Source organism: Alligator mississippiensis, chromosome 1, assembly GCF_030867095.1.
Source record: "Alligator mississippiensis isolate rAllMis1 chromosome 1, rAllMis1, whole genome shotgun sequence".
Taxonomy (NCBI): domain Eukaryota; kingdom Metazoa; phylum Chordata; order Crocodylia; family Alligatoridae; genus Alligator; species Alligator mississippiensis.
In genome coordinates, this window is record NC_081824.1 from 248,167,220 (window position 1) to 248,192,448 (window position 25,229).

At 47.2% G+C, this 25,229-nt stretch overlaps 1 protein-coding gene across 3 annotated transcripts; it reads left to right on the forward strand.

Moving 5' to 3' along the window:
• Window positions 1-216: 216 nt before the first annotated feature.
• On the forward strand, window positions 217-24,526 carry QTRT2 (queuine tRNA-ribosyltransferase accessory subunit 2). 3 transcript variants are annotated; one of them, XM_019476177.2, is made up of 9 exons: window positions 217-1,429; window positions 4,887-4,942; window positions 7,077-7,153; window positions 12,043-12,252; window positions 14,158-14,357; window positions 18,958-19,109; window positions 20,542-20,659; window positions 22,032-22,259; window positions 23,990-24,526. In XM_019476177.2, the coding sequence occupies exons 1-9, from the start codon at window positions 1,230-1,232 to the stop codon at window positions 24,021-24,023; spliced, it is 1,275 nt and encodes a 424-aa protein (XP_019331722.1). In that variant the 5' UTR covers window positions 217-1,229; the 3' UTR covers window positions 24,024-24,526. The 3 variants fall into 3 exon arrangements, with proteins under 3 accessions (XP_019331722.1, XP_019331724.1, XP_019331725.2); XM_019476179.2 differs by lacking the exon at window positions 23,990-24,526 and adding an exon at window positions 22,942-23,223 and having other exon boundaries at window positions 220-1,429; XM_019476180.2 differs by lacking the exon at window positions 217-1,429 and adding an exon at window positions 6,903-6,967.
• Window positions 24,527-25,229: the final 703 nt, after the last annotated feature.

A 25,229-nucleotide genomic window follows, 5' to 3' on the forward strand; every position in this document is an offset into this window, starting at 1 on the left:
CTCCAGCTTGCGGCGGCTTCACCATGGCAACGGCACCCCCTACGTAGCCATCCCCCGGGGGGAGTCCCCTGCGTCCCTCAGTGATGATATGGCGGGCGCTGATTGGGCCAGGGCCGTGGGCGGCCTGCTGCGACGCAGACACGTGGGGCCCTGGGAGAAGCAGGTAAGGAGGGTCTGCGGCGAGTTCCCCCGCGCGAGCCCAGAGCCGGTGCCCAGTCCCGGGCAGGGCGGCAGAAGGGGGCGGTGCCAGGCCCAGTGACCAGTCCCGTTGGGGCGGGGCCAAAATCCAGGGCCCCGCCGCAATGAGGGGGGCAGGGTGTGGGAGAGCGCCGTGCCAGATGTCCTGGTCCAGTCCTTCTCAGGGGCACAGAGCTGGAGCAGCAGCCCCCAGGCTGGTGCTGGACAGTGCCCAGGGAGCGTGGGACAGGCCTGAGGAAGGAGAGCAAGAACCATGCCACTTCCCTAGGTGCAGTGCCCCACTCTCCTGAGTCCCAGCAGTCGAGGGCCAGTGGGTGACCCTGGAGTGCCCATTACTAACCTGTGGCCCTGTTTTTGCATGGGCTGTCCCATGAACTCAGTGGCTGTGTCCCCTAATTCAGCTTCCATAATTAAGGAAGGCTGAATGCTTCCCTGGTCGGCCTTGCCACTGCTAAAATTGGGCAGCACTTAGGCTAGAGTCCCACCAGACTTGGGCTGCATACATGCATTCAGATAACCTGGGGAAATTTGCCCAGGCTTGTTCTCCTTGTAGAGAAACTTACCCAGAGCCGCGAATACAGACGCTCACCTACTGAGGCCCTGAAGAGTGGAGGGCTTGCTGTGCTGACATGGTGCAGCCAGGGGGACTCCTGTGCACGTGTCTCCGTATGTTCTGCAGGCTCCCTTAGTCTGCCTGGCAGCAGATGACAGCAATGCATAGGGCAGCCTCGCTTGGCTGACAGACGGCCCATGGTCAGCCTGTGTTGTCAGCAGGCACAGACAGTTGATCCCTCAGGAGACACTCTTCTGGAAGTGATTTAACCCTGATTGTGCACAGTTTTTTTTTCCCCCCTGGAGTAGCCATTTTTACTCAGAGAAAAAGCCTGAACATCTGTACATTTGTGGTTTCTCTCCATTTCCTAGCTTTTACAGAAACAAATAGAAACCCAGCCTTTTGGGGGAGAAAGCCTCCCTCAGCAATCTCTCTGCTTAAAGAACCTAGATGCAGTTGGCCAGGAGAGTTTAGCAGGATGAAGTTAAATCTTTCCAAGGTGGTCAACGGATGCCGTCTTGGGAAATTGACTAATCTTGGCAAGGAAGGGGCTGAAGTTCTGGAGTTTCCAGGCTGCCTGCTGTATACCAAGACAGGATCCCCACCGCATCTCACGCACGACACGCTGCAGGCGATCAAAGGTGTTCCCACTGTTGCACAGATCACGCTTTCAACCCTGTAAGTACAAAGCCCAGATGGACACCTGCTTTTGTGCAGTTAGCTTCCCAACTGGAAACAACACTTCTTTGTTTGGACAGGAGTGGCCAACCTGTGGCACAGGCAGTCTCTGCATGTGGTAGGTGAGGGAACAAACAGTAAGAGCAGGAGATCAGGCCAGGAGCTGAAAGTGGAACAGGAGACCAGGCAGAGGAAGGGGATTGGAATGGCACTCGGGGAGGGTGCAGGGCTAATTTGTGGTATGCCTGTCAAATAAGTTGCCCCACCCTCACCCTCTCCCAGTTATAGGTTTATCTTATTAAAGCGTGTGAAGCGAGAAGCATCTCATCTGGCTCAGCCCAGGAGCATCTCTAGCCCAGCATCTTGTTCTCCCCAGTAATAGTGAAAGTCAGATGTTCAGGTTAAGGTGCAGGGAACCCTAGAGTGGATGATTATACAGCCCTAAGCAGTTCTCAGGAAGAGAGAGCCTGCTGCTTTGGAACCATGAAGGGCTTGGCCTGTAAAGCACCAGCACCTAGCTATGGCAATGCTCTTTGTAAAATACAAAATTTGAAAATGCAAACACTCCCTGGGGAAGCTTGCAGGAGAGCTGCCAGTGGGACTTCTCACTGAGGACTTGTCTGCATTATGGGGCTTTTGCTGCTCTGGCTGTGCCAGCAGAACTGTTTGCAGAGTTCCCTAGTGGAGACAAGGCAGGCAAGGTTCCTTGGGTGAATTTGATATCTTTTATTAGACCAGCCCAAATAGTTGGAGAATAGTTATTAAGCAAGCTTTCGGGTTCAAAAACCCTTCATCAGGCTAAGGAAGTTTCAGCAGTTGGTGTGTGCTCTTCCTGGATGGAGACAAGGCATATTGCAGCAAAAGCTACACCAGCAATATTTTTGCTGTGCTGAAATATTGCAGGAGAGCCACACAATGGGTGGGCAAGTGGGGTCAAGAGCTCTGGGTGTGACTTTGGGTTTGGGGTGCCAGAACGGAGCTATGGCGTGCCTCCCCTCCTGCCCTCCAAGCTCATGCCCTGCACCTCACCTACAGCTGCTCTGACAGTGGGAGGGCAGAGCATCAGCAACAGACAGCAATCAGTGTTTAAATGGCTGCTTGACATGCATCGGCAGCAAGGGTGACACTGTGAGTTTCCTTGCTGGTTTTCTGGTTCTGACTGGCTCCAACTCCAGTTTCCAATCCTGGTAAGACCCTTGATATTCCATGATTGCAGTTCTCAGCTCTTGATCCTGATCAAACTTTGACTTTGGCTTTTAGCTCCTGATTCTGGTTCACCCTTGGCTTGACCTGTCTTTGGCTTCTAATCCTGGCCTGCTTTGAGTTTAGCTACAGCCCCTGAATCCAGTTCTGACACCAGACTCCTCCATACCCCCAGCTCCCTGGGGGAACAGTTGGGACCACACCAGTGTTTTACATGTTTAACCACTAGGCAAAACTGTCCACCTCCTGGTTTCCTAATATAGCCATACTTTGACTTGTACAGAATCCTCTTGTAACTGCTCTGGTCAGGATGCAAAACAGATCTTTCTCATTCTGATCCACAGACTCCATTACAGTCCCAGCTGGAGATCCTTGATGCCTGTTTAACAGTAATAGTAGCTGATCATTTTAGGTCTGAGGTCCCAGGTTCAGGTATGCCCACCACAGTGTCAGCCATCATATTCCTCTTGAGGGTTTAGATCAGGGAGTGCCACCAATTAGCCCCACAGCCATCCCAAGTGCCCCTTTCCTGCCAGTCACCTCCTTGTAGCTGATATGTTGCTTTGCTTTCTGCTCCCTGCTCTGTGCTCTCAGCTTGATCTGCTGCTCCTTGCTCAGTGATTCCCATCCTTTCTGCTGCTATGCTTTCTGCTCTCTGCCTCATCTGCTGCTGTGCTGCTTGTCCCCTCCCGAGTCTGCTGTGTGCCACTTCACTTGTAGCATTCATGTCACAGTTTGGTCACTTTTGGTTTAGATCCTTGGGGTTGAATAGGTTCTACATGAATTATGTATGTATGAGATCTCAAAGCAAGTGCTGTGTTTTTTCAGTTACAGGTCAAACCTTTTTTTTAACTCCCAAAAGAACCATAAAAATCACTTGACTTATATGTGAGCATAGCAATAATTATGACAGTCTTGACTTTTGTTACCTGCAATATTTTTATACATGGAACAAAAATACTAAGAATTATTATTTTTAACATATTGTCTTGTATATAGCCTGCACCCTTCTCACTAAAACTGGCTGGTGAAACTTGGTATGCGGTATATGTGAGAGATCCAGAAATTTGGTAGTAGGCGAGTGTTGGCAGAGTTAATTGTCATGGCTCTGGGAGCCATGGCAGTTGACGTTGTCATCACTCCTCTGCTGCCAGTTTTCCAGACCTATGGAGATCACCCTGGCCAGATGGCTTCATGTGTCGGTGTGGGGCAATGCACAGGATCATTCTGTGTCTGGGCAGTCACGTGGCCCTGGACCCAGTATGTGGGGTCAAAACTAGCACATGGCCCCAAACTCTGTGCTGGGTCACAGCCAACGCACAGCCAGCGCATGTATATTGACTGTGTGTGCTGGTTATTGGCTCAGTTTGCTGGCTCCATCCGTGGACCCCATCTGGCACATAGGCCTTGGGAGCAGCCAGAGGCCCCTTTAACACTGCGAGGGGCGGGACCGCAGCCTCTCTGCCTGGCTCTGCGGGGCCCCCCAAAGCGCAGGGCCTGGGGCGGTTGCCCCAATCTGCCCCTCGCAAAGGACAGCCCTGGGAGTAGGTTAGGCTCCCTAACTGCTGCTACTTGGTTTCTCCTAGGAAAATTTTATCTTCTTCACTCTGCCTCTTAAAATCAATGTGCGTATTATGTGTGTGGGTGTGTTGTATGCAAAAATTCAGTATTTTAACATGTTCAGTGCATTTAACCCTTTGGGCCTTTTTCTTAGTTATTTGATTCTCCCTTTGATTTTGTAAGAGCAAGAGCAGTTTGAGGTCTCGTTCTATAGTTATCAACTTTTATTCAGGGAAGAAGTAGTTTCCCGTAAAATAAAGCCTGAAAAAGTGGGTTCCTAGCAGCTTGCTAAGGTTGCTCCTACCTTTGCAAAAACAGGCTCTGTAGCTCCCTACCTGCAGGTCTTCTACCATGATGTGTGGTAACTGATGTTGTATGGATTGGCATTGCCACCACATAGTCTAATCCAGATTTAGATGGCATTTGTGTTGACAAGATGTGGGTTTCTTTACACAGCAGCTCTATCTTGCAGGCCTGGGGCAGTATGATCTCATGATATTGGCTTGGTGCCCATGTCATTCCTCCATCTCAGTCTATTCTATTGCTGAAGCCTTCTGCTCATCTGATAAAAACTAAAGTCCTTTCACCAGGATGCTGAGTAATTAACTTGTCCATGCTTCTTTCTGCAGACTTCTTGTCATCGAAGCTGTTGTTTACATGTCTAATATGTGTGTCCTTTTATCTTTGGATACAGTGTGGAACTTCATGAGGTCTTGGAGGAGTACAAGGAAGGAATTGGGAAATTTATAGGTAAAAGAGTGTGTGTGTGTGTGTGTGTGTGTGTGTGTGTGTGTGTGGTCTGAGCCCATTAAATGTATTCTTATGCTTCTGTACATACTGAGGCAGAGGGCTAGGGTACAAGCCTTTCACTGCTTATAGCTTGTGTTTCAGTCTGTTTTTAATCCCACGTAAGCCACATAGGCAGCTTATTTATTATTAGATGTGGACATAGGGTAGATGCAAAGTATTACACACACCACAGAGCCTGTAGTTCTTTTCTTCATAAAAGAGAGACATTGCAACAGTTTTACTGTAATTTCCCCCAATACTGTCAAGAATGGACTTCCATACTGACTTGGAGGGGCCCTCTTCTGGATCAAGAAAGGGAGCTGTCCATGGTCTCTCTCCTTTTTTTTTTTGTGGCCTTTGTGCTGTGAGTGAGTGTTGACAAATACCATTTTGGTGACTTTTTTGATGCAGACACTTCCTACAGTTCAAACCTGCTGAGAACAACCTTTCCCATACAGCCTACCAAGCAGTCCCTGGAGGGTAACATCTCTTCAATCACTGCTGATGTGGGACAAAGTAGACTAGGTTATTCCCGCTGCCGCCGCACTGCACACCCCGCCCCCCTCCCCCCTCCCCCCCGGCCGCCACGAAATGATGGCATGAATAGGCAGTATGGAACACCCCAAGTATGGTACGCTCTCTTAGAAAAGATTTCCTGGCAGGTCATCAAACCTCTCAAGTCACTATTCTGATTTTTTTTTTCTAGGGAAGGTGGCATTCAGGATGCATAGACCCTTCAGGGACAGAGAAATTTGTCTGCCCATCCTCTCAGCCCCCTCACAGTCTTCTGTTTCACCTGACTTGCTCCTCGAGTTCTTTCCTTTGCTCTATGGAAGGTTGTGAGCCAAATGTTCATTTCATTTCAGAAGGAACCACTCTCAGGCACTGTGCTTGATAGAACATTTTATGCCTCACTTAGCCAGACAGTGAGCCTTTTCTACCAAGGCACTCCTTACCAGACAGGGAGCAAGACCTTCCTCCCTAGATTTGCCTTTCTGTTGACAGCAACCCTGAGGCATTGTCATCTGTTTTAGTCCTCTATATACCTTCTTTAAGGAGCACTTTGCATGAAACCTTCCCCTGTTTTTTCCTGTGTCTAGAATATTTAACCAGCACAACCTTCTGATTCCTCATGCCATAGCTGTTGTGAGGCATGCACACAGATTTATTGTGTACCCTCTGTTGATCAGGGACAAGTTTAATTGGGGTAAAGGCCTGCCTCAGCCTTCCTTGTGCTTCCCAGGCTCCTACTGAAGTGGAATCTATGTGTATAGAACACATGCAGACAAGCTTCTGCGTGGCCCTATTCATTATTGGGCATGTTCAATTGTGTACCGAGTAACCTCAGTTCAGTCAAGAGGATTTAGACACATCTGTCATTAACTGTAATTGGAGGTATGGCTGGGATTTTCAAAGGAGTCCAGAGGAGTTAAGAACCAAGCTTCCAGGGAGCTTAAATGGGATTTGAGCAACTGACTCCCTTAAGTGCCTTTGAAAATGCCAGACTGTGCATCTCAATCTCTTCACTGGCTTTGAAAAGTTCAATCTTTGTCTACAGACAATGTGGGGAAGCCCATATTGTATTAAATGCTTCCAGCTTGTTCAATAGTGGATGAGATTGTTACTTGAGAGGATGATAAACTTCTCACTGCTCCTGCTCCTCAGTCTGTTACTGTAATATATGTTGCCCTTCCTTTAAGCCTTGGGCCTGAGATGGTTTATATAGCCCAGACTAAATGGTGTCAAGTGTCAGATGTCCCCCATGTACACACTGAGTGGGAAATGAGTCAGCTGTTGTTGGGTCTGACTTCTTTTAGCAACAATAGGCATTAATCAAGTGAAATAGAGGCCCATAGGCCACGTGTAGCTTGTGAAGTCATAAAAAGCAACTTCATCCACTTTCATTTCTCACTCCATTTAGAATCTAGCTGTCCCACTTGATGTTTCATTGCTGCGGAAGTCAAACAAGTGATGTTACTGATGGAAGTAATGTACATTTCTTCATGGGGTTATCCTTTTTTTAAAGAATCACATCTGCCTCCTTAGTGAGGTGCTGGTGCAGCCCTCCTCATGTTTCTTTCTGTTGTATCTACAGGTATGCCAGACTCGGTGCTGTACTGCTCAGTTCAAGACCCTGCCACTTCTTGTCCATCTGGCTACAATACCAACACGGTATGGTCCCAAAGCTCCAAATTCAAAGGTCCAAATTAAGTCCCTCAAAACCCAGATATCTCCCAGGTGCTAGAGAATCATTGTCTCCCATTTACCAGCCAGTGTTCCCTGTTTAAACAACAGAATGCCATCATGGTGCATTGAGCAGTACTATTCAACCCTGTTAGACTCAAGGCACCCCTCAGAAAATGCCAGACTTTAGTTTTCACTTGTTGCTTGACTACAGGAAAATAATAGAACAATTCTTCTGTTCCTAAACACTCAGAATCCACAACAGGTCATAATATTTTTGACACTGTAGGTTCCTATTTGATATCACTGGCTTTATCTTGGGAATCGTGGAGATGTTTGCGTACCTAACAGTGCTAATATTACACAGCACCCCTAAAAGCACCCTATTTGAGAATTACTGGCACAGTGGAACATAAAGCACAGGGCTACAGTATCCATCTATATATCAGGCTTAAAATAGGGGAGTGTGGTCAGATAAAGGGCAGCAACTGATCTGTCCAATTTGACTTATGAACCGCAGATTTCCTCAGGAGCCACTGAGTGGCAATAAACTTAGAACCCCTGGTGGCCAAGTAGCTGTCACTTCTTAGATAGCCAAATATGCAGGAGGATGACATGCAAAAGCTGCAAGGGGCTGGAGTGATCACTGGGGATCTGGGCTTTCTGTTTCCTGTGGAAAAATGGAGTAAAATGCGGATTTTCCCCCTTACTGGAGTAAAACACAGATTTCTCATTTTAGCAGAGAAACCTGTGGATTTTGCAGTTTTACAGCGAGCTCTCTGCAGGCTGGCAGAGTTTCAGCTTGCAGGGCACAGGGAGGGAGCAGGAGGAGGTCAGTCAGGTGGGGGCACTGTGTGTGTGTATATGAATATGCCCCAAGGCAGCCTTGAGAGCAGTCCCCACAGGTAAGTGAGGGAAGGGATTGAGGCCCCCATAGGGAGGGAGGGAGGAAATTGGGCAGGGTTGGGGCTGGGGCTGCTGCCTGGGCGGGCAGTGTGTGGGGCTGCAATGCATGGCCTCAGGGCCCTGGCAGGTGGCGGGATGGGGCTGCAGGCAGCTTGTTTGGGGGTGGGGCTGGCTCCCCGCTGCTCCCCCCGGGAGTCTCCTGCATGCGTGGGGGCAGTGTGGGTGGCAGCACAGGGTTGTGACCCTTGCTGCTGCGGCACATGTGGGAAATACATTGCCAGGGCAGCGCAGAGATCAAGCTGCAAGCACCTTTCCTGCGCAGCTGCACTTTGCCCTACAGCACCGAGTCACCACCATGGGCTGTGAAGGCCCCGATGGAGTGCAGCAAGGTGGGAGCCTGCAGTGCTCACTTACCCTGCACCCACCCTACACACATCTGGGGGGTGTGGGTTCCCCCTGCCCCTCCTGTGAGTGTGCACTGAGGCAGGGAACCACCCCCACCCCGCCTGTAGCAGGCAGGTGTGCGAGCTGGAGCGATCCTGGGCCCTTTTTCTGTGCCGCGGGCTGTGGCCAGCAGCCCAGACACGCTGGGTCGGAGAAAGCAGGCGACACGCTAGAATTAGGCACGGACGCGTAATGGTTGATTCAAGATTGTTTACTTACACCGTAGATGGTCGCGGTGTAGGCTGGGCAGTTTCCCAGGCAAAGCTCCGCTTAAATCCCCAGTTTGAGGACTCGGACAAAAACTCTCACTCACACGGAGTTGTCAAGGCTCCGTGGATCCTTTTTTTGCGCGCAGGGAAGAGGGATACGTCGAGGATTGCGCTCGGCAACGGGGAGAAGAATCAATAGGTGATCAGTCTATCGATCGGCAGCCGCAGGTCAAATCTCCGTAGAGTCGCTCTGCAGCATGCTCAAAGTTCTCCTGATGTTTGTGGAGTCCTGCAACTTGGGCGGAAACCACTCAAGCCTCTTATACGGCTAGCAAGCCAATCGCTAGCCGCCACGTGGGAATATTTTAACACTAGCCAATAATGGGGCTCGAATTTTAATACAAATGGCGGGAACTCCTTGCAACGTGCATTTTTGTGCTGCAAAGAAGAAATGCACCCTGCAAAGAAAGCTTCAAAACGGCGGGAAAATAATTCAGTGGTGCCAAAGCACACACAAAAACAAAAATCACACCTTTGGGTTGTGACAGCAGGCAGCAGTGAGGGAGCTGGCTCCATGCTCTGTTCCGCTGCAGCAGCTGCTGTCTTCTGTCAGGAGCAGGAGGCTGCGGATCCGGGTCCCTGGCCTCATAGTCTAGGCAGCTAGGGGCTCCTCTGGCAGGGCTGGGGGGGGGACAGGGGCTGTGAATGCGGGGCAAGGGACACCCGTAGGGCTGGGGGGCCTGTGGGGTGGAGTAAGGGGCACCAGCAGGGCCGGGGGGCTGTGGTGTGGGGGAAGTGAGGGGCACCAGCAGGGCTGGGGAGACCCTTAATTTTAATCATGGATTTGGGGGGTTTTATCAGAGAATTTGCAATTTTTTATCAGGGAAAGTCAGGATCCCTGGTGATCACCTAGAAGCAGGTCGTCTTGTGTATAGGCATAGCTTTTGCTCAACTGTTCCTCAAACACACTTTGCTTATTGGGCTACTACAACCCTGGGTTGGAAAAGCTGTCCCTAGGACTGGACTTCTGTCTCCATGACAATGTTGGATGTTCCTAGTGAAGAGTTTAGCAAAAGCAGGTGATTCCTGTTTCTTTCTGATGTGAATACCTGTCCTCTACAAAGTAGGCTGAGTCCCATCCAATTCATTTTGCACTGACCACAACCATTTCTCAGTTGGCAGGACTTTCTGTTACTATTTCTCTCCTTGTAGTCCATGGGAATTGTGCTGTTGACCTCCTCACATGTTAGTGCATGTGCGTGGACAAGTGCTTTCACCTGAATAGAATTCATTAGAGGCAATGAAACGGAATGGTTCCCTTCACTGGACAGAAAGGTCCTGCATTCCAGGCTGCAGTTGAACCAATGATCAGCCTCCTTAGCCGTTTCCCAGTTCCTCAAACCATCTGGTTTTCCTGCAGTTAGCTTTTTTGGATAAAATGGGCATACTGCTAGGGGGAAAATAATTACACTGTTCACGTTTTTTATATCTGCTTGAGAAGTGAAACTAATCTGATTGGTTTCTGGTGCAACAAGAAGAATATTTGAACACACAAAAGCTGTTTGGCATACAAAAGAAAAAGCAGTAAAAGAAGAAATTCATGATAATGCTTGTACTCATATTGGTGGTTGTAAAACCCTTTGATTTTAAATGTGGAGGTCTAAACCATGGGAGTGTTCCTTTTAAAGCAGTGACACTCAATCATTTGGCCCTGCAAGCTAAATGAAGGGTGTGGGGCTGGTCCATAGGCCAGATAGGAACTCAGCCACCAGGATTAGGTCCTGGGGGCCCTGTGCCACTTCTTCCTGCCACGGTCAAGTCTCAGGGGCTCTGTGTCATGCCCTGGTATGCTGGGGTCAGGTCTGGTGCTACCCTGTGGGCCCAATCTAGTGCACAGGGCCACAGTCCCACAGGACTCCCTATGGACTAAATGACAGAGTGGCAGGAACTAGATTTGGCCTTCAGGCCAGGGCTTGAGCACCCCTTCTTGCAAACCTTGTGAGACTCGTCATTATCCAGCTGGAATGATCCACATGCAGGGAAGAGTCATATTATGCTAGTAGCTACAAACTGGAGCAGTCAGGTCCACATATGACACTAAAGTCAGTCAGTATTTGAAATATGTCCCCTTTGTTTGCTCAGGAGCTAAAACATAAGAATACTGTTGTTTGGACTAATGCTTTGCCTCCCTGCCATAAAAGCTGTAGATGGGATGGTACATGAAAGTACAAGATGAACGTCTAAGAACACAGACATGATGGGAAGGATCTGAGGGCCTGGGAAATAATTTAATATTAGGTCTTACATTTGACCACCTGGCGAATGGTGGTAATGCCTCAGGGGGAAAGGAGAATGCATGTGTACACAGTATATGAATTTATTGCTCAAGAAACTAAGACATTTTTGTGTAAGCCTGCACGCAGCACAGATTCCTTTTCCAACATTAGTTGGACATTAGTTCATGTGGTTAGAGCACAGTGTTGGGTTCAAGAGACTTAGGTTATTTTTCTAGCTCTACCACTGATTGGGCCTAGCGTGGAAAAGTCACTTTGCCTTTCATCCCAACGACCATGAGAAGATGTCATTCTCATTTTACAGATGGAGACACTGAGGCATGGGGTGAAGCTACTCACCCAAAGGTCCCCTGAAGGGTTTGTGGCAGACATGGAAACAAAACTCAGTTCTGCTTCCCAGTCTCGTGCTTGGACTGCTAGATGCCAAAGACAGCTAGGTTTTCTAAGCAAATTTCTTTGACAGCTTGTCCAGAAATACTCTTTGACTAGCTGCAGGGGTGTAGGTTGTAGCCGTGTTGGTCTAAGGACATAGGCAGACAAGGTTCCTTGAGTGAATCTGATATCTTTTATTAGACCAACCCAAATAGTTGGAAAATTAAGCAAGTTTTCAGGTTCAAAAACCCTTTGTCAGGCTAAGGAAGTTTCAGCAGTTGGTGTGTGCTCTTTCTGGATGGAATGAAAAGTAAGCCAGAGGCTGGGCTGGTATGCATAGTCTTCACTGACTACCTGCCTTGTATGCATACCAGCCCAGCCCCTGGCTTTACTTTTCATTCCATCCAGGAAGAGCACACACCAGCTGCTGAAACTTCCTTAGCCTGACGAAGGGTTTTTGAACCCGAAAGCTTGCTTAATAACTATTTTCCAACTATTTGGGTTGGTCTAATATAAGATATCAGATTCACCCAAGGAACCTTGTCTGTCTTTGACTAGCTGGCACTTTACCAAGACTCCACAACATCCCTGGTGGTCTCTTACCTATTCCTATCAACAGCTGTCCCCATATTTTTTTGTTTGCCCACTACAGACAGTGTCCATATGGGGATGCGGTGGGCGGATGCAAATGACGGCTTTCAAGTTCATGAGCATGCAGCAAGCTCTTAAGCCCAACTGGTTCCAGTGCCTTTCGGATGGAGACACTGCTTCTGGTGAAACCAGCAGGAAGAGAGCTAAGAAGTCTGTGGACCGATCACTTTCCTTTCTGGACAAGTGCCTTGAGCTGCTAGAGAAATCACCGGTAAGGTCACAGCATCTCTGAGGCAAGTGTTTACACTGAGCCTGGTAGGAGCTCCAGGGCAGGAGCAGTAGAGCATCTGCATGCATAGTCCACTCAGGCCTGAGTGATTCTTGTGCAGGAGAGACAAACTGAGGTCTTTCACCTCTTGCACCATCTACAGAGCAGGCACAACATGAGGAGCAGCAGAGACGGGTTTTTTTTGTGCCTGTCTTGCATTTGTGCCTTGTCCCTGATGAAGAGGAACCAACCTGTAGAAGTGAGAGAGGAATTCAGCCTTTTTAGTGTTTTGGGGTGGGTTTTTTTTTTGAGTACAGCTGCCTCTCCTTCTATGCTTGTGTTACTTTCAGTCAGTACCAGTTTCCACCCAGCCTGAAGCTTCTAGGGAAGCAGAGTTGGTTATCAAGGTCCTGAGGTCTGCTGAAGTACCAGTCCTTAGACAATGAGGGTCCCTTCTGAAGGGAGACTCATGGAGGGGGAACAGGGATTTTTTCCCTTGTCTAGAAGTCAGACAAGCCCTCATCCACCTGCCCTATTCATTTTATTTTTTCCTTATTTAAACTCATTGGAGTACCAGTCTTTCTGGCTGATGGGGACTGACTAGGTTTCACCCATGCTACTCAAGCACCTCCCCTTACTGGCAGACTGAATATACTCCTTTTTTCCTAGGGAAGGGGTGTGTGTGGCTAGAGCTGTGCTGGCTAGGAGCCCCTGGTAGTGGGGAGGGTGCCAGCCTGTTCCTGCGTAGTGCTGACATTAGGGCAAGTCTGCCTGCCTTCATGCCCCCGGTAGGGAGCACTGCAGTGAGGTATGCTCACTCCTCCTCCATGTGTGTCCAGTCCCAGCAATAAAGTAGTGTTGCAGTCATAGATTGGTGCTGCACATGCATCCCGCACTGTTCAGCTTTCTTATGTGCATTTCTTGACTGGTTGTTGCAGGAAGACTGTTCCCTTGCACACAGAGTAGGAGGAAGGGGGCAGGGTGAACTTCATGGCCGTGCACTGGGTTCAGTACAGAGGTGGTGTAGACATGCCCTGAGAGGCACTGAAGTGTAAGGTGTAGTGAGTAGCAGTCATGACAGGAGGCTTTCTTAAGGTGTCCTGCAGCAACACTTGGCATTTCTGCAGTGCTGTCTGAGAATCGAATACAGTTTCTAAAGGTGTGTTGGTGGTTTCTACCCTCAAGGGAGGTGGGGAGCTTTGGAAGGAACTGGTGGCAGAGACTGGCCGTTCATTCTCCAGTTCCCTGCTCTAGGCCCTAAGCTGCACTGTTCCCAGACCGGAGCCTTATAGATTCATAGATGTTAGGGTCGGAAGGGACCTCAATAGATCATCAAGTCCGACCCCCTGCATAAGCAGGAAAGAGTGCTGGGTCTAGATGACCCCAGCTAGATGCATATCCAACCTCCTCTTGAAGACCCCCAGGGTAAGGGAGAGCACCACATCCCTTGGGAGCCCGTTCCAGACCTTGGCCACTCGAACTGTGAAGAAGTTCTTCCTAATGTCCAGTCTAAATCTGCTCTCTGCTAGCTTGTGGCCATTATTTCTTGTAACCCCTGGGGGCGCCTTGGTGAATAAAACCTCACCAATTCCTTTCTGTGCCCCCGTGATGAACTTATAGGCAGCCACAGGGTAGCCTCTCAACCTTCTCTTGCGGAGGCTGAAAAGGTCCAGGTTCTCTAGTCTCTCCTCGTAGGGCTTGGTCTGCAAGCCCTTAACCATACGAGTGGCCCTTCTCAGCTGGTACCAAATTCCACCAATTCTTATGGGGCCAGGAAGGTGCAGTTCAGTTACCAAGGGCCTGGGGGCTGTCGTTGCTCCTGTTTCTGGGTAGTGATGGTGCAGGTCTTGTTTCTGGACCAGCTAAATTTGCATTTTTTGTAGTGCTTGTACCTCTTGCCTGACCCAGGAGCTGCAGGAGAGTGTGCTGATTGGGGTGATCGAAGGTGGAGACGTTCTGGAGGAGAGGCTCAGGTCAGCCAGGGAGACTGCAAAGCGTGCTGTGGGTGGATTCCTGCTGGATGGCTTCCAGGGCCATGCTATGGCCAAAGAGACCAAGCTGAGATTGATGGACTCAGTCACAGCGGAGTTACCAGAGGACAAACCAAGGTGAGATTTAAGTGGGGGATGTATTGCAGGCAGTTATCAGGAAATGCCTGTTCTCTTGCTAATGATTGTGAGACTCACATACCTGTGCCCTCAGATATCGAGAGCCTGGGTATGATAGCTCTGATCTTGCTTGTTAAGGAAAAGGTGGCACGGGACTAGACCTATAACTGTCAACAATATGAATCAGCATGGGGGTGCTGCTGTAATGGACCTGGGGAGGAAGAACCAGCAGCAGACCTACAGGCTGGGGAACTCCCTTCTCGCCGGTGTTGAGACAGGAAAGAATCTTGGAGTCATCATTGATGCCACAATGAACATGGGCCAACAAAGTGGGGACCCAGTCAGGAAGGCCAACCATACCTTGTCGTGCATCCACAGATGCATCTTAGGCAGGTCCAAGGAGGTGATCCTCCCCCTCTGTGTGACACTACACTGGTCAGGCCGCAGCTGGAGTACTGCGTCCAGTTCTGGGCGCCGCACTTCAGGAGGGATGTGGCGAATATGGAGAGGGTCCAAAGGAGGGCCGCCTGCATGATCAGGGGTCAGCAGGGCAAGCCCTACAAGGAGAGGCTGAGGGACCTGAACCTGTTCAGCCTCCAAAAGAGAAGGCTGAGAGGGGATCTAGTGGCAGTCTACAAACTAGTCAAGGGGGACCAGCAGGCACTGAGAGAGTCCCTGTTCCCCCAAGCACTCCCGGGAGTTACAAGAAACAACAGACACAAGCTAGCAGAGGGTAGTTTCAGGCTAGACTTTAGGAGGTGCTATTTCACTGTCAGGGCGGCTAGGACCCGGAACCAACTTCCAAAAGAACTGGTGCTGGCTCCTACACTCGGGGTCTTTAAAAAAAGGCTGGACGAACATCTGGCCGGGGTTGTTTGGCCCCAGTACTCTTTCCTGCCATGGCAGGGGGTTGGACTAGATGATCTCCTCAGGTCCCTTCCGACCCTACCAACTATGAAACTATGAATCTGAACTTTTGCAAGGTTTTAAGGGAGATGCAGGGTTTGGAGTCACGCTTATTTCTAGACAGAATCCTATTTGGGATAGGTGTATGCTGGTGGCCTCCCTGGATCATGACTAGCCTGGAACAAAGCAAAGAAGAGATCATTCTACTCAGGAGGGGGTGTTTATTCTCACTACAAAAACTACTACTTGGTACGTTATGGCTGTCATCTGTCAGGCGTGGAACAGCAGGGGGTGCTGCAAGTCAGGAATGAAAGGCACTGGCAGAGCTGTGTGGGGAGCCCAAGGCTGGAAAAGCAGAGAGGGCTGCAGGATAGGAAAGGGGCAGTGACAGCAGAGAAGATTGTGCTTAGATGGTATCCATGTGGCAACCACTGCTTCACCAACATTGAACCAGGGCTAAAAGCATGAGCTTGTGTAGCATAAGTCAGAAGGTCTGAATTCTGCAGCTGTGTCCAGAGAACACAATGGCCGTGGGCTGGCACAGTGCAGGAATTGTAACACGCTCACCAGTGGGTGCCACCTGCCTGAACTGCACCTAATTCTAACCATTAGTAGAAAACCATGAAACCCTGATGGCCATTCTTTCAAGATTCTTCTAAGCAAGCCTGTGGGCTTGTCAGCAGTCCCAAGATGATACAGCAGGATACAAAGCAGAGCTTTCTGGAAGCAGAAGTAAAACCAGCCCCTCACTGTAACTCTATGTGGCTTTTACTGAGCTCTGCCTATCTGCAGAGCTCTGCCCTCCTGCCTCACCCAAGTCTTGAGATGAACCAGCTTCTAGTAGTAAGAGGGGAGCTCCATGATATCTGCTGTTTTCCTCCTGCATGAGTGATACAGCTCTCTCCTTGTCCTGACCACCTTTAGTCTTCAAAACCTTGGGCTTGTAGTAGAAGGGAAGGAAAATGCAGAAGCAAGACTATAGCTTTACTCTGAAGTTTCTGGGGCTTGGAGTGCTCTATTTCCTGTGCATTTGGAGGTTCACAGTGTTGCTGCTGTCCTGCTGCACCCAGCTACTTAAATAGGTCTCAGTGTGAGCAACAAAGTCCTGTCACCTCAGCCACCTCACCTGTGAACCAGTCACTTCACTGGTTCAATGGAAATGGGATTTTAACCTTCCTTTGCTAGGAAAAAAACACATTTACCTTGATTACCTTGAATGTTTGAATCCTGCTTCCCTGAATTACCCCTGTAGCTGCCATCAGAGAAGCTATTCTACTTGCTCTTTCTCCTTTCAGAAACGATGTCTTAACATTGGTGAAGAACTGGGGGAGGGTCTCGACAGTGGGGCAGATGCCTTTGTACATCTCCAAAGACATGAATTTGAGCCCTGCTCTGGACTCGTGCCAAAGGCTGCTGTAGTCAACCCAGCTCTACAGAGGCACAAGCCCTGCATGGGTACCCATCCCAGGCAGCCAGGTGTGTTGCCATGTGACTCCCTTCTGTAGCTGATGTGTTTTAACCACATTAAACTGATATGCTGCTTATGCTTGGGCAGCGCTGGACTTTTACAGATGGTGAGGAACAGCTGCCACAACCTGCTTTGGAGGTAGCTGCCTTTTTGTGATTTAGCATTCATCCTAGGCAGAAAGATACTCCCCAGATCTATGGGTACAAGGGTTTTTCATCTCATCCTGACAAGAGCATGCTCAGAAATCTCAACGTGTGCAAGACAAAAACTGTATCCTCCCTCTGTATGAAGTACACATTAGTCTGGGAATTGATCCTGTGTGTAATTAGATACTGATTGTTTTACTACTGAGGAGCATTTTCTCCCAATGGCGGAGGCATTAAATGTAAAAAATGAGTCAGTCAATATCTTACCTTTTTTTCTCATTAGCTTAATTAGGGTTATAAAAGTATTGGATGTGCCCCCTTGTTCCTTCACTTCTCAACCCTGTGTATTTTCTCAATTATCTCTTTAGTTCATTACCCTACATTAGCTTACCCTGCTGTCAGCACAGGCAGTGCACCTGCGGAAGATCAAGAAGAGCTGCTTTCTTTCTGGCCTTGTCTGTCCTCAGTGAAGCTGCCAGCTGAATTTGGATGGCAGCAGACTCTCTGTTGTCACTGATTGGTGTTAAGAGGTTGGAAGAGCCCAGCTGGATTGCCAGGTCCCAAGAAAAGCAGATAGTCCTGGCTGCTGGGGGAAATTGCTGCTTTTGTGTTTAAGTGGGTTCACCTGAGCAGGAAGTGGTGGGAGAGAGGAAGGAAAGAGAAACCAAGGACTCATTGCATTGGCCTTTCTCATTTGTGTTTTCTCATCTCAGCAGTCTGCCCATACTTACCTTCATAATAGTGAATGCATTACTGCAGAAGGGAACCCTTCCCCCAGCATTGAGGTATTACTACACCCTCCTCCTTCCCTTTTATAGAAACAGGACATTGGCTGTCATAGTCCTGCTTTACCTATGGCAGGCTAGGGTGTTATGTCTTGTCTTGTGTCAGGGTTGATGATAGTTTTAGAAGATTTTAGATTATGGATTTGTATAGGATGATTTGGATGGGGATGATCCTGCCTGAGGCAGGGGGTTGGACTAGATGACCTATGGAGGTCTCTTACAGCCCTACTTCTCTGATTTTAATTGACATCCTTTACCTTAAGCTCTGCTGTAGATTGTTTTCCCCTCCTCCCTCTTCCTTCCCCCTCCTATCCCTCTATAGACCCTTTTGGGTTAGTGAGGTGAAAGAAGATGAATTCCTATATCCCAGTCTCACCACCCATATTCTGCATGCATGCAGGACCTTACTTGTAGAAGCAGTCCTGTTGGCTTGAGATGGATGCCACACAGATGGCTTCAGACAGATGTTTGAAGGTTCAGGCTTTGAGAATCCACCCAACTCTCTCATCCTTTGGATCATTTTATGATGTTGCTGCTGGTTTCAATGAATGGCCACATTCACCTGAAATAGTGCTTTCTGCACCCAGACCAAGCCACAGGGAACAGTTTTAAAAATGGCTAATGAGAAAGGGAATGTTTGAATGTGACCTGGGAAATATTAGAAGGGTGACTGAAATGGAGGTTGTGCAAGAGGGTTAGGAACCCGGTGTAGCCCCCTGCCCCTTACCAAACAAAAATGCCAAACCAAAACAAAAAAAACCCTTGTACCCCGACAATGTGCAATGAAGTGTGTGATCCATAAAATCAAGTGCAGTGGGTGGGTTATGAACTAGAATCAGTTTACATAAGCGCCAAGGAAGCTAAATAGCTTTAAACACAATACATAAGATTTAGAGGTTGTTCAGGGTTTAATGAGAAGTTGGTGTAATATTTCCAATAGAAACATAACAGAGAGTCTGGGAGATGAGGGAAATTTGGATGGGCTGTCACATGCTGTGTGGATGGAAAACAGAAGCGCACAGCCTCATGATTGGCAGTAGCCCATGTGCCAGCTTGTCTTCACCTGCTGCTGCTTTCACTGCCATAAGTACAGTATGCCGTATATTTATATCACTACACTGCTGGGCTGTCTTGTGTCTTCTCTTAAAGCTCCTAGTCATTACTGGGTACGTGTGGCTAACCTTATTGGACCGCTGGTCAGATCCATTATGGCTGTGTTGGGGGAGACTGCAATTGCCCAGTCACTTCCATTCTGCACACTGCAGACCTGTATTTTTTGTATGTTTCTTTCACAGACTCATCCATGGTATTGGCAAACCTGATGAGGTACTAGAGTGCATTGAAAGAGGAGTGGACATCTTTGAGAGTGCTTTCCCCTACCAGGTGACAGAGCGGGGCTGTGCCTTGTCCTTCAGCTATGACTACCAACCTGACCCAGAAGCAGCAGGTAGATTTCTGCATAGCTGTATTGGTGTGGTCATTGGCTGATGTAAAGTGGGAGGTGTCATGGCCAGCATAGCACGTTTTAATTACTCAAGGCAAAGGTTCTTTTGGGTGATCAGCCAAAGAATTCGAGCTTAACCTTAGCACCTGGAATATTCAAATGAGGTCAACTGGACCATGGTTGAAGGTACTGTAGAGTTGAGGGTGCTCCATGGTTTACTGAATAGGTGGCTTTATGGGCCCAGCATTATTATGTGCTAAGTGCCCTCAAATCCCATTGGGCCTGCTTCTGTTGAAGCAAAGCTCCCATTACCTTCAGCAACACAAGATTGGCCCCACAAATTTTAGTGGGAGCTGAAGGCACTTGGCTTCTTGCAGTGTCAGACTCTAGCATCGCAGCTCTCTCCCTCTCCATCTGGACAATGTTAGGGGAAACCTTATTCACTGGGAAGCAGTTTTTTCCTGCCTTACCCACTTTGCTCCTTTAATATCAGCAGTGACACAACTAGTGCAAGTTAGTCAAATCCTTTGTGAACACGGCACTTGCTTAAATGAGTGAAGGCTTGGTACTTACCCAGAAAGGTTTCAGATGCAAGGAGTGGTGTCCTTCCTAGACCTGGTAAGATTTTTAATACCAAAAAACCTCCCCATAGTATCTTCTTAATGAATCAAACTTTGAATCACTTTTTGTTTTTTTATGCTTGGAAAATTCAAAACCAGTTGTTCCCTTGTGCTCACTTTTTAGGTCCTGGCCCACAACTAAAGCCTTACGGTAGCGCTACGCAGCACTAATAGTGGCTTGCCACAATTGTCTCCTTTTTGGAGAAACAAGCATGAGAAATTCCAGGCCCGAAAGCCATGGCCTTGTGGAAGTTGCAAGCAGCTGCATCTCTTGAGTTTGGAATCTCCATCTGTAACCGCAGTATTGCTGCCACCACAGTCCAGCCTTTTGGATTTCACTTGTATGGGGGAAAGGGGGAGGGATCTTTAATCCCAAAAGTTCAACAGGAAAAGTAGAATGAATGTAGATGAGTCACTTATCACTTTCATTAAAATCTAAATAAATCAATAGTTCAGGTGAGTTCCTGCTGTATAAAATGTAATTTAGACTGAAAGTATTTTGTATGACTTTTAATAAAAAGGAATTAAACTCAGTAGAGCAGCAAAAGATGTGCAGCTGTTTCGGCTCTAAACTTTTGTCAGATTAGTTGACTCCTTGTTACCTGCCTTGCAGTCTAATCAGGTTTTATCTCGTACATGTATCTGGTTCTACTATCTTAGGATAACCAAAGAGGGATGATGCTCATTTGCATAGAAAGGAGTTGGAGATTTTGGTTTGTAGCAACAGAGAAACTGAGATGTCTGGTGTCAAGTTACTTCTTGCCCTTGTTTTTCACTGCTGCCTCTTGAAGATGTATTGTTGCTTTTTGCCACAGTGTTGAAACAAAATTGGACCAAGGATGCTGGGGGAAATGGCAGCAAAAAAGACAAGGATGAAACCTCCAAAGCTGATTTGGAAATGACATCGTTTGAGATATTTTTGAAGGACAAAAGGTAAATGGGCAGGGGAGAGACTTTTAAATGGTGTCTGCAACCATACTGTTTTGAGCTAATATTCGTATTCTGTGTCATGCCTGGTCAGTAGCTGGATGGCAACTACCCAGGGAACACCTACAGTCCTGCAGAGAATGCTGGTATTTACTAAGTGCATAATACCCTCTGAGGTGGTCTTGGACAAATGCCCTAGCCTGTCATTTGGAGACAGTGCCAAGGTACCATCGTTCAGGTGATATAAAGCCAAGGGTTTTTTCTTTTTTTTTTTTCTTTTCTTGACTGTTTAGCAACTAAAAGTGCCACAGCGCTTTTCACAGCATGTTACAGCCACATTCCGACTCATGGAAAATAGCCCGTCACGAGGAATCTTATTGGCGACTGAAAGTTTTTCAGTTTTTTTAGTACCTGACTTGAGACATCCTTGACAGATCCAGGTTTTGAGCAGGGGTTTGAGACCCCATCCTTTGTTAATCCAGGTCTTTTTTCACTGTGTGTCAGGAAGGGCACAGATTGAGGGGTAATTACTAATCATTTCTCAGTCTTGGCCTACATTCCTTCTCGTCTAACTTTCATCTTCTGTAATGTTGACTGTGCTAATAGTTTGTGACTGGGCAAGCAATATTGTGGCTCTTTAACCTATTACCCCAGAGAATCCAGAGCTTCAGGCATGAATGAAAACATCCCCATTCAGAAAAATGTTTAACATCACCCTCTGAAACTTGGTTGCATTATTCGGGCTGACTAGGGCAGTGATTCCCAACCCCTGGGCTGTGGCCCGGTGCCAGGCTGCAAAGGTTTGGCTGTCAGTCCGCAGGAAGGCTGGCTGCCAGACCGGAAGTGAGCATGGACTGGGAAACTGCAAACTGGAAGTGACCAGCACACTACTGTGGACCGGCAGCCAACCCTTTTTATACTGAGTATAAAAAAAGTTGGCTACCTGCCCACAGTATGCCAGTCACTGCTAGTCTGCAGTTTGCCAGTCCGCAGTCACTTCTGGTCCGTGGTTTGCCAGTCCTCTGCCTAAAAAGGTTGGGAACCCCTGGACTAGGGCCTGAGTTGAAAGCCATTGAAGACAGTGGAAAGATTCCCACTAATGGTTTCTGTGGGCTTTGGATTCGTCCCTTAGTTCTGTGGCATTATTAGCAAGAGGCTGTTGGCAGCAATGGTGTGCTAGAGCATGAATAAAGTACTATGTTGTGATGGAGGAAGAGCTTTGCCCTGACTTATTTCAAATGGGAATGTAATGTCACTGCTCACAGCCTGCTGACTAGAGCAAGGTTTCATTGCACACACTTCACAAATCGTTTTCCTTACTACTTGACACTGGACTTTTTTTTTCTGATGGTGGCTCTTTTGCCTCCCTCTTCCTTAGATACCAGGATGATTTTGGTCCCCTTGTACAAGGTTGCTCCTGTTACTGCTGTCAGAACCACAGTCGAGCCTACGTCCATCACCTCCTGGTGACCAATGAGCTGCTTGCTGGTGTCCTGCTTATGATGCACAACTTCCAGCATTATTTCAGCTTCTTTGGCGCTATCCGGGATGCACTGAGAGATGAGAGACTCAATCAACTGAAGAAAGTAATCTCCAAGCAGGCACTGTAAGACCCAGAAAAAGCATAGCCAGTCCCTGTGAGTTCAGGGGAGATGTGGGGAGAATAAGAAGTTGTCCAGAGAGAACTCTTAAGTATAAGGCAAGGGAACTTTTAAGTGGTTTGGCATAGAGAGGGAAGAAGAGAAGCACATGTGCATGAGTGCAAATAGATCCCTGTCTGGCTGCATCATGGGAGACTTTTTGGCCATTGTGGGTGTTCACGTCAGCCTCAGCGGGCATTACAGCCTGATGTCAGCCTGGTTAGAATTTCTCTGTTTGGGGAAAAAGGGATGGGTCATCCGTGCATTTGCTTTCTGTGAGATTCTGTCCCTTGCACCTCCCTCCTCAATGTTCAGTACCAATTTTGTCCCTCCGATCAGAGCTTCTTGGGGTACTTTTGTAGATGTCCACCAGCTTTTCTTCCTGCCCTCCTCCTTACTGCCTCATCATCATCCTAGTCTAGGAAGAGTGGAACCACTGATCATTATCTCCATTGTGGTAGGCCAGAGCACTTGCCCCAAAGACAATAGAACAAATCTCCTTATGCAGTCAGAAACTAGGTCTGCCTCTGCTATGCTCCATCCCCAGAGTTGGCCCTGTGACAAGGCACTTCAGTTAAGTACACTCTTTTCTTCCTTGCTCTGTGTCTGCTTCTGGGTGTTTTGACTCTTTTTAATATTCTGTACTAGGAACTCACCCCTGTATTAACCTCTGGACAGTGCTGAACAGGCCACAGTCGTGCTGGTTATGTGTGGCTGCTCAAAGCTCCCGTATGAGATGAATGACTAAGACCTCACAGGAAAGAACATATATTTTTTTTTAAACCACATGATTTTTTTTTAATGCTATTGATCTATTTTAAATGCAGTTATCATTCCTTTATCAGACTTTTTAAAATGTCCCATATACTGGAGTAACTGATATATTTACTGTATTTTATGAAAATGTCAATAAAAGCATTTTTCACATTCTTTGAATTGCTTCATTGAAGTGATAGACATTTTGTTTGAGTCTGAATTCAGTTACAGTCCTTAAAACACACCTTACAATTAGTAACATGACCTGAGAACATAGGGCTTGTTAGAATAGATCAGATTTGGTTTATCTGCCAAAGTGTCCTGCTATAGATAATGGCCTGGCACTAGTCACTCTGGAGGAGGGCTTAATAAATTCCACAACAGACAAGGACATAGGGGTGGGGGAACTTTAATATAGTACAACCTCATTCAGTTGAACCCTTGTTCATAGTGACTCTAACTTTTAACAGTCGGAACTGACTTTTTCACTGTTGTAATGCAGTAAATTGACTAGAGTCCTATTATAGTGAGCATACTTTTTTGATGTACTTTTTTAATGAACTTTTCTTCTGGTGCCATAGAAGTTGCTCTGTATTGTTATGTAGAAGGAATTGGGATTTGTTATATTTTTTGGATTGTTTTATTAAGTCATTTGTCTTATGAATATTTTTAAGGGTTAATCAGCTGCTGACTCTCTCTCTCTCTCTTTCTCTCTCTCTCTTCCCCCCACCCCATTTAAATACAATGCTGGTATCATCACACAGTGCCTTTTTACCCCTCCTTTCCCCCTCCTCCAAGCACTCCAGAAAGAACTAAATCAAAGCATTGCCACATGGTCAGCTAGAAATTGAGACTGCAGCAGGAGGAGTTCAGGCAGGAAGAATGTAGGTATTCAGTGTAGGCTGAGTGTCAGGACTAATGTCTTTTCTCTTCTGACCAGTGTCACAGCATTGCTAAGGACCAGAAATGAATGACCCTCCATTGTACACTTCATCTGAAAGTGGGCTCTTCTAGCAGCATAGGGCTGCTTCTATGATGCTGTTTTGGAAACAGCCTGATGCAGGCTGTGCAAGATGAAGGGCAGATATGATTAAAGACAGATTAGCTCCTGAAGAATACAGTCTTTTCTCCAAACATCTTAGATGGAAAAAAACAGCAGAAGAATTGTCTGAGTGCGCACACTAAAGTTGTGCAAAAGGAGCAGAAGTTGTGTTGAATATTTTTTACTATTCGTTCATTTGGGAAAACGTTAGTCACATCCAAGCTGTATCTCTAATAGAGTTGCTCACACACGTTAGGGAGATGAGGCAGCTTATCAAAATCTACATCAGCCATTTCCAGTCCATCTATGCCAGTCTTCTTCATCTAACTGCTGAGAATTATTTTTTCAGTTAAGGTTTTGTGGCACATGGTATTAAATGTTTGTTAAAATTCAAATGATTAAGATCTTGCAATAAAATATTCATGTATCTTGTAATTCTATCAGGAAAAAATCATTCAATTTTGTCTGGCTTTATATAATGCTCTGCTACTGCTGTCTGCTTACAATTTTTTTTTTGCCCAGTGTTTGGTGACTGTTACCACCCACCCAAGAATGAGACCTATTTTTCTTATTTAATAGTAAAGGAACAGAGGTGATTAGGATGCATTTTGCATGTGTACAAAAACAGACTAGTCTGAAGCTACTCTTATTGAATGCGACCTACAAATAAATTTTAGGAAGCGGGGAAACTTCCAGTGCAATTAAGCATGGATGTCACTTTTTTTTTGGTTGGGGGGGGAGAGTTTTCTACATGCAGTACTGTTCAGTGAGAGTACAAGGTTGAGAGGAGAAAATACGTTGCTTCTTGCTTTTACTAGTTTCATTAGGAGTTTAATTTACATGCACAGATTCCCATTTATTTCTGTAAACCCTCCATGAGAAGCTGCATCTGTAATTTATTTATCCATATGGTGGTTTCTCAGTATTGGAGGGTATTTGTAATTCTGATTTCTTTTCATCCCACAAGTCCTGATTTTTCCTGCCTTTATGGATTTACAACCTTTTTTTAAATGTTCCATTCAGATACACTTGGGCCATGGGGCAGTTTTTAATTTCCTTTAGTATTAGTCTATCTTTTTTCTTTTCCTGAGCTGTTAGCTTGTGGCTTCATAGCAATAGTTTTTCTCTTGTTTAGCAG